Raw genomic sequence first — 9,856 nt, 5'->3', positions numbered from 1 at the left:
AGAATAGGGCATTCTAAGTCAATATACTGCAGTATTTCCTCTCTCAATCAGTAGAAAATATGGTTAACACCCGGTCATGCATGGAAAAAAAAATACCGTCATGTACCGTGAAACCGGTATAAATTTGAAAAGTTCCGTGATATAAATTTTTGGTCATACCGCCCAGCACTAGTGTCGATCATGTGTTTTTTTTTCACGTACAGCACATTTCCATCTCCTGCTCTTGTGTTGCAGTCCGTCGTTCCCGTTCCCACACTCCATTAATCCGGTGGCATATCAGCAGCTGTTGTCCCAGCAGAGAGGCCTCAGTGCGTTCGGACACACTCCGCCGCTCCTCCAGCCGTCACCCACATTCTCCAGCAGACACCCGCTGAGCCTCTCCTCCCTGCAGACGCCCTCCGCCAGAGACCCCGAGACCCAGGTACCGCAGCGCTTCACCACAACTAACCACTGCCACATTCACACTGATCAGGCTCCTTTTAGTTTGGTAGAATGCCTTTTATTATTTTATGTATAAAATGTGCTGTGCTAATGTGCTAAAATATGTATTATTGCAAAATTACCATTTGTATATTACCTTTTATACATTAATTATTCGTTTATGTATAAAAGGTGTTATGCAAATAATATTAGTAGTAGTAGTAGTAATAAATAAATATTTTATAATAAATTGTTTTATTATAATATTATTATATTTTATGTATGAAAGGTGCAATATATATAAATAATAATAATGACAATAATAAAAAATATTAGTTGTTAAATAATAACAAATTATTGTATATTATTATTATTATTATTATTTGTATAGCACCTACATTAATTATTTGTTTATGTATAAAAGGTGCTATACAAATAATAATAAATCAATATTTTATAATAAATATTATTTTATAACATTTATTTTTGTATATTTTAATAATATATTTATAGTTATAATAATCATAATAAAATATTCTACAATAAATAGTTATTATATGTTATTATAATATTATATTTATAGTGCTAATAATAATAATTAGTAGTAGTATAAGCACCTTTTGTACATAAAAAGTCATTTATTTATAAAAGGTACTATACAATTATTACTAATAATAATTATTATTTTACAATAAATTATTATAATATTATATTTAGTTTAATAATACTACTTAAATATATAAATTAATAATAATAAATAAATATTTTGCTATAAATTATCAGATTTTATTGTATTATTTATAATCATAATATTAAACGTATTATTATTATTTGCAATTAATTAATCATTAATTTTAATTAAAAAAAACTACATAAAAACCATAATAAAAAACCAGCCTGATTATTATGAGAGCAGACAGTTGAAGCGATACACACACTATGAGTGCACATGCTGCTGGCGTCTGACATGAAGCCGTCTGACAGCAGGCAAGAGCTCTGTTGATCAGAAGCAGGTTCAGGCGAGCAGAACCACACAGCGTTTTTAAACCGCACAGTGACTCTGTCAGCACTTTGGAGGGGCTTTAGCTAAACACTGCTGCGTTCGCATGTCACATGTGCTCACAGTCCTCTGCTGCAGACGGTGGCGTCTCCATACTGACTGCTTTTCTTTCTCTCCTTCCCTCCTTCTTTAGAACACAAATGTCGACTCTGCAGTCAGCAGCACGGTAAACCCCCTGAACAACAAGAGGTCAAAGGTCAAGACAGAGTTGGATGGGCCGCGACCTGTGTCGCCTTGCTCTCCGGTAAGAAAATACTGCGGCTCTGTCACAAAACCTAGTGAGCTGACTTGTCCACATCATAGAAGTCAACAAATGAAAGGGAACCTCAAGGTCCACACACAAATATTGAATAAATTAAATTTTAATATTAAAATAAAATACATTTTATTATATTAATATATACATTTATTTATATTAATTACTTAATATTATATTTAATACTATATTTTGATATTAATATAAATTAGAATGGATTATATTTATATATAATATTAACAAATAAGTTCATGTAATTAATGTAATTAAGTCACAGGTAATGTAATAATGTAATTAAATTATATCTATATTTATGATTGTGTGTGCAGTGTAATGTAGTATTTAAAAAATAGTTTTAATAGTATTAAAATAAATTATAATAAATTCCATTTTAATTAGATTTAACTATTTTATTATATATTAATTAATTTTATATTAATATTCACTGCAGATTTAATATTACATTACATTGTACTATTAATGTAAAGTGGAATGTATTGAATTAGTATATTAATATAATAATATTACAAAAATAAAAATATATTTTATACAGTTAATATTAAAATAAAATATAATTTATTAGATTAATATGTAATGTTAAAATAACTAAATATATTTTATATTAATACAAAAATACTAAAACATTAATGTTTGTGTGTGGTGTATTTAAAAATAATTTAATATATATTATATTAATACAAAAATATTAAAACATTAATGTGTGTGTGCGGTGTATTTTAAAATAATTTAATATACTTTATATTAATACAAAAATATTAAAACATTAATGTTTGTGTGTGTGGTGTATTTTAAAATAATTTAATATGTTATATTAATGTTAATTTCCATTTTAATTAGATTTATTATAACTATTATTTGTATTTCTTTTTATTGGCAATCAGCATCTCTTGACTGCATATTAGACTTTTTTCTAAGGTTGTAGCAGTGCATTCTGGGCTTGCTTTCTCTGTGAAATACACATGAATATGAATGTGGCTTGAAATCATCCATGATCCCTTAACATGCTGTCTTAGTAGACAGCTCACTAGATTATGGAACAGAAGAAGGAAAACTTAAATAAATAACAGGCGGCGAATGGCCCATGTGTCCTGTTATTCCGGAAAAAAAAAACTCTGGATTTTTCTCTCTGAAACACTCCGTACTGATCAATGACGGGCCAGGAGGCCCCCGGGAGCCGCCGGCGTCCCCTGACCCCCTTCTTCACACGCACAGCGCAAGAAAAACTCCAGCTGATAAGAGCTTTACACGCGCTGACTCGCTCGCTCACTGTGTTTCTCTCGCGGCCGTGTAAACTGTGCCAGAGCACTTCATTTTAATGAAATATTGGCCGGCCGTTATTGTCACCTGAGAGTTTTTTCCCCCCTCTCTTTCTCCCTCTCTCGCGCAGCTCATCTTTTGACAAATCTGCGGCTGCTCTTGGCGGTGAGGCTGGTTGGTGCTTGATGCATGGGGAATAAGGCGGCTGGCGTCGTCTTGGGGCCAACAGAATTGATGAAGATAGCTCACGGGGCAGAGATAAACATGCTGTAGTCAGCATGCCGCGCGTGTGTGTGTTGCATCGCTACCCACAGCAGTGCAGCGGTCCGATCACTCTTAACACCACACACGTGTCCCTACAAGCGCACAATTAATGTTTCGTCTTCCTACTACGATTCTGGCTGAGTAAATAATATATTAACGTTCAGGGAGTGCTGATATACAGCACAACGGCACGTTTCGCACGCCGTTTGTCTCCCCAGTGGCCGCTAACGTCATAGGACACTGATTGAAAATAGGTTGAAAATAGTTTCACTTTGAAAAGTGACGACAGCTGACATTGATATTTTGTTGGGTTTAAGTCATGGTATTATGTAAGCAAAATTAAACATCTTTTGACGTCAAGTCAACGTTGGGTTTCGATGTCAACACGATTTTCATTGGCAAACAAAATTCAACGTCTCTCCAACGTTTGGGTTTTGACGTTAACACAACCAAAATTCAACGTCTGTCCACTGTTGGAGCTTGGCGTCAAGCCAATGTTGCCTTTTGATGTCAAAACAATTTTCGTTTCCAACCAAAATTCAACATCTGTCCACTGTTGGAGGTAACGTCAGACCAATGCTGCATTTTAACTTGTGTTCAATGTTAACCTAAAATCAGTGTTGGAAGTTGACGTCAAGCCAAGGTTGTGTTTAGTTTTAATGTCAACCTGATTTTCTTTGCCAACCAAAATTCAACATCTGTCCTATGTTGGAACTTGATATTAAGTCAACTCTGGGTTTTGACTTCAAACCGATTTTCGTTTCCAACCAAAATTCAATGTCTGTCCAATGTTGGCGGAAACTTCAAACCAACAAACCAACACTTTCCATCCAAAATGTAATGTCTGTCCACTGTTGGAGGTATCATCAAACCAATACTACATTTTGACGTCAACCCGATTTTCATTTCCAACCAAAATTCAACATCTGTTCAATGTTGGAAGTTGGGTAAGGGTTAGGCCAACACTGGGTTTTGATGTCAACCTAATTTTCACTTCCAACCAAAATTTAACATCTGTCCAATGTTGGAGGGCAACGTCAACATTGGATTTTGACATCAAACCGATTTTCATTTCCAACCAAAATTCAACGTGTTCAATGTTAGAAGTTAACGTAAAGCCAGTGTTGGAGATGGATGTCAAGCCAACACTAGGTTTTGACGTCAACCCAAAGTTGGAGGTTGACAACAAACCAACGTTGGGTTTTTGACTCGATTTTTATTTCCAACCAAAATGCAATGTTTGTCCTATGTTTAAAGTTGACGTCAAGTCAACTCTAGGTTTTGACATCAAACCGATTTTTGTTTCCAACCAAAATTCAACATTTATCCAATGTTGGCGGAAACTTCAAACCAACAAACCAACACTTTCCATCCAAAATGTAATGTCTGTCCACTGTTGGAGGTATCATCAAACCAATACTACATTTTGACGTCAACCCGATTTTCATTTCCAACCAAAATTCAACATCTGTTCAATGTTGGAAGTTGGGTAAGGGTTAGGCCAACACTGGGTTTTGATGTCAACCTAATTTTCACTTCCAACCAAAATTTAACATCTGTCCAATGTTGGAGGGCAACGTCAACATTGGATTTTGACATCAAACCGATTTTCATTTCCAACCAAAATTCAACGTGTTCAATGTTAGAAGTTAACGTAAAGCCAGTGTTGGAGATGGATGTCAAGCCAACACTAGGTTTTGACGTCAACCCAAAGTTGGAGGTTGACAACAAACCAACGTTGGGTTTTTGACTCGATTTTTATTTCCAACCAAAATGCAATGTTTGTCCTATGTTTAAAGTTGACGTCAAGTCAACTCTAGGTTTTGACATCAAACCGATTTTTGTTTCCAACCAAAATTCAACATTTATCCAATGTTGGCGGAAACTTCAAACCAACAAACCAACACTTTCCATCCAAAATTTAATATCTTTCCATTGTTGGTGTCGACTTCTGTATACCAGCTGGGTGTGTTGCATTTTAGTCTGTGCTTTGTTTGCCAATATATAAAACTTGATGCTTTGGCTCCTTTTGGGACTATTTTTGAAGACAAATACTACTACAAAATTTGATTTGCATAAATTTGGCTTAAATATTGCGTAAACTGTTCAAAAAATGTGACACAGGCATTGACAAATCAAAACATTCTCGTCTGCTGTACTTCTCAAACACTGGGTCATGAAGTCTGTTTTCACAAACATATGATTCACCAATAATTTCCTACTAAAGATTTTTATGAAATAAACAAAATCACATACTCTAGGTGTCATTGTAAATGAGTTAAGATGAAATTTTATACATAGACACTGAATGTTAAATATATTTCATTTATGATTTATATATAAAGAGTAAGAAAAGAAAGGCTGTACAGGAAAGCCTTTATATGGAGATGGTTAGGGCGTGTTTTATGCAAATTAACTAACTTATTTAGAATACTCCAAATTCATTAACAATAGGCGGAAATTTGTCATCAGAAGATCTCTTGTGTAATAATCCAGTTACAAATAATTCACGCAATTAATACCAAATGAGACCCATTTTCTCTTGCTAACAAAGCGGTACGCTAAAGAGCGTTTATGCCGTAACGCTGCTGTTCCCCCTCAGGACCATCTGGGCGGCGCAGTGGACATGAAGGAAGACTTGGACGACTGCAAGCAGGAGGCTGAGCTGGTGTACGAGACCAACTGCCACTGGGAGGGCTGCAGCAAAGAGTACGACACACAGGAACAGCTGGTGCATGTATGTGTGTGTGTGTGTGTGTGTGTGTGTGTGTGTGTGGTTATGAGATAGTCTGACAAACAGCAGACACAGGTGAGTGTTTCAGAGCTGTGCTCAGTTGGAACAGAGTCAAGTCAGCACTGAATACCAGCAGAATCAACATTTATTAGGTTCTAAACAAGGACCGCCCACTTAGACAGGAAGAGCCCGCCTCTCCTGCATTTATAATGAGGAATCGGCCAATCAGATTGGAGCTTGGCATTATGAGAAAGTTCTTATTGTTTTTGTGTACCATGTGGTTCACAGGTGTCCCGTCTTTTACCTAAATTTACCGAGTCAGTTTTGGCCGGGGCAGCTGAGTGGCACAAGGTGTCACTGACCTCTGACCTCTTGACCTGTGACCCAAAGGGCACAGCGTAAATCTGTCTCAGCATATGATCTGAATTGTCCATGTGGAACTGAGCAGCTTTAGAATAGCACAGGTTAACAATCCAAGAAAATAAATATGGAAAAATATGTGAAATAAAGAGTTAATTGACTTCTGTATATTCATTAAAAAGAATCAGTTCAACACAGTCGGTCAACACTAAAACAATTTACTATGTTGTATATAATATTAATTATATTATTATTATTATGTAACCATAATTATAATAATTACAAAAACATACAATATAATTATCATAAACATTACATATAGTTTAATTATATTTTAAAAATCTGAATTTTATACATAATTTAATATTTAGAATTCTTTTTTTAAATACTGGAGGTTAATTTCAACCTGATTTTAATTTCCAAGCAAAAAAATTTCCACTCACTCACGCACACACACACACACACACACACACACACACACACTTGACCGAGGCAGCTGAGTGGCACAAGGTGTCACTGACCTCTGACCTCTTGACCTGTGACTCAAAGGCCACAGCGTAAATCTGTCTCAGCAGATGATCTGAATTGTCCATGTGGAACTGAGCAGCTTTAGAATACCACAGGTTAACAATCCAATAAAATAAATGCATGATATAAAGACTTAAATGACTTAAGTAATCACTAAAAAGATTTGATTCAATAAAAGTTGGTCAACACTGAAACAATTTATCATAATGAATATTATACATAGTTTATATAATTAATATATAACATTAGTTATATTTTAAAGATTATACTGTATATAATATAAATACTGGAGGTTAACGTCCAGTAGGTTAATGTAATTTTCATTTCCAAACAAAATTTGATATTTGTTGAATGTTAGAAGTTGATGTAAAGCCATAATTGTATTTTAAATATTATAGATAGTTTATAACATAAATATATAATATGAATTATAATTAAAAATCTGAATCTTATTTATAATAATTTAATGTAAAAACATTTTTTAATCAACTGTATATTCAATATTCAGAATCATTCAGGAGCTGGAAACAATCCACACACACACACACACACACACATCCTCCACAAAGAGCGTCATTATGGCCACATCTGTAGACTTTCCATCATGTTGCACAACACTGAACTGCTCCAGATCACTGATAAAACACTCACACACACACACACACACACACAGGCGCTGTGTTCCTCTTTAAGCCTGTAATGAGCCGTTATCAGTGTGTATCACTTGTGTAAACAGACGTGAGTGTGTGATCTAGTGAAGATCTCACTGAGTGACTGAAGAGACAGTGAGAGTGAATCAGTGTGTTTCAGTGGTATGGACGGCTCTTTCTGCTTCACTGATCGGCTGGAATGCCACAGAAACGCCACAGGACAAGTGCATGCTGGGATTGATCAAGCCCATCTCAGGAAAGCACATCAAACCATAACACAGAAAGCAGTTAGTCGTGAACACACACCAGACAAACACCTTTGACCCAATTCAAACTTTATTAGCATGCTTAAAAGAAATCATATATATATATATATCCTGTATTTGAGACTAGGGTTGCAAAGGGGTGGAAAATTTCCGGTAAATTTCCGGAAACTTTCCAAAAATCCCTGAAATATTCTAAAAAAAAATCCTGGAAAGTTTCCAAAATTTCTGGAATGTTTCCGAAATTTACTGGAAATTTTCCACCTTTTTGCAACCCTATTTGAGACACAGATTTAAAAAATATATATATTTTTAAACCAAAACACCAGCTGATTTAAAGACACTGAGGCTAGTTCAAACATGATTAAGAAAAGTGAAGAGAAACGATCCTGCAGCGTTTGAAAGGCACTGGAGCCGCTTTGTGTACATTACCAAGAATCCCTTAAAAGCCGTTTGCGTAAGTACACAGAGAGTGTTAGTAATTGCACATTTGTGTCTCTCTCAGATCTGAGGTTTCTCGTCCGTCACCAGAGACGGTTTTAAAAACACACTCTCTCACAATCACACACCATCACATTTTCTTATTCCCGTCTGACCGATGTGGAGAACGCAGACGCTCGTGATGGATAGCGCTGCTCTTCAATTGGCCAATAGGCAAATGGGCTCTTCAGAAGCTCAGATTGCTTTATTTTCTCAAGTCTTGCGTCCAAACGACGCCAATTGTGCTGTTTTTTTGCACGACACGTGAAAACGGCACGGCCAATTAGACCTTAAACACAACCCTGGCATTACAAAGGGAGGCCCGACGTCTGAGACACAGAGTGAAAGTGAGCTGTTGTGTTTGTGTGTTCGCAGCACATCAATAACGAACACATCCACGGGGAGAAGAAGGAGTTCGTGTGCCGCTGGGAGGAGTGTTCGCGCGAGCAGAAGCCCTTTAAAGCGCAGTACATGCTGGTGGTTCATATGCGCAGACACACCGGGGAGAAACCGCACAAGTGCACGGTGAGTCACTAACTAGCTGTCTGAATGAGGGCATATCATAGACCTAGCACAGATTAACCCTAACCATAACCAAAATACTTTAAAAATGTATACAAAATAAAATAAAATAAAAATAATAATTTTTGAATGATTTTCATATTTTAAAAAATGTATTAATATATATATATATTTGGGGGGGGAATCAAATGTCCCAAAACTACAGTTAAGAAAACTTGCATTTTTATACTTAAAAAAAAAAAGTACAAAAATGAAAAAAACAAAAATAATAATAATAATAATAATAATGTCCCCAAACTAATTAAAAAAAAAAGATTAAAGATAAGGAAACTTCTTTTTTTTTGTTAAAAATATATGCAAAATAATAAAAAAAATAAAATAAAGTCCTCAAACTACATCTAAGAAAACTAGCATTTTTATACTTTAAAAATGTATACAAAATAAAATGTAAAAAAAAAAAATAATAATAATGCAAATGACCAAAATTTACAGCTAAGACAACTTGGATTTTCATATTTAAAAAATTAAAAAATTTTAATTAACAAAAATTTAAATGTCCCAAAACTACAGTTAATAAAACTTTTAAAAAAGTACAAAAATGTAAAAAAAATTATAATAATAATAATAATGTCCCCAAACTAAATATAAGGGAACTTCCTTTTTTTGTTAAAAATATATACAAAATAATAAAATAAATAAATAATATGAAGTCACAAAACTACAGCAAAAAAAAAAAAATGTAATTAAAATGCAATGTCCTCAAACTAATGCCAAGAATGTCCACAAACTACAGTTAAGAAAACTTGGATTTTTATACTTTAAAAATTAATAATAATAATAATAATAATAATAATTTAAATATATCCAAAAAATTACAGCTAAGAAAACGGATATTTTTTATACTTTAAAAATGTATACAAAATAAAATAAAAAATAATAATAATGCAGATGACCAAAATTTACAGCTAAGACAACTTGGATTTTCAAATTTAAAAAATATATATTAAAATATATATATATATTTGGTGGGGGGGGATTAAA

General features: G+C 34.1%; 1 protein-coding gene across 1 annotated transcript in view; it reads left to right on the top strand.

Annotated features, from left to right (window-relative positions):
* The window catches only part of LOC107701691 (zinc finger protein GLI2-like), a 105,444-nt gene that overhangs the window by 88,173 nt on the left and 7,415 nt on the right, over nucleotides 1–9,856 (top strand). The window contains exons 8-11 of the mRNA XM_016503794.1: nucleotides 235–421; nucleotides 1,614–1,724; nucleotides 5,881–6,015; nucleotides 8,669–8,818. Coding sequence (XP_016359280.1) covers nucleotides 235–421; nucleotides 1,614–1,724; nucleotides 5,881–6,015; nucleotides 8,669–8,818 — 583 coding nt within the window. The remainder of the gene's footprint in view (nucleotides 1–234; nucleotides 422–1,613; nucleotides 1,725–5,880; nucleotides 6,016–8,668; nucleotides 8,819–9,856) is intronic.

The sequence above is a fragment of the Sinocyclocheilus anshuiensis genome, unplaced genomic scaffold (genome assembly GCF_001515605.1).
Source record: "Sinocyclocheilus anshuiensis isolate Anshui unplaced genomic scaffold, SAMN03320099.WGS_v1.1 scaffold21, whole genome shotgun sequence".
Taxonomy (NCBI): domain Eukaryota; kingdom Metazoa; phylum Chordata; class Actinopteri; order Cypriniformes; family Cyprinidae; genus Sinocyclocheilus; species Sinocyclocheilus anshuiensis.
The sequence above is the reverse complement of the archived record's forward strand: the minus strand, read 5'-3'. Positions and strand labels throughout refer to the sequence as shown.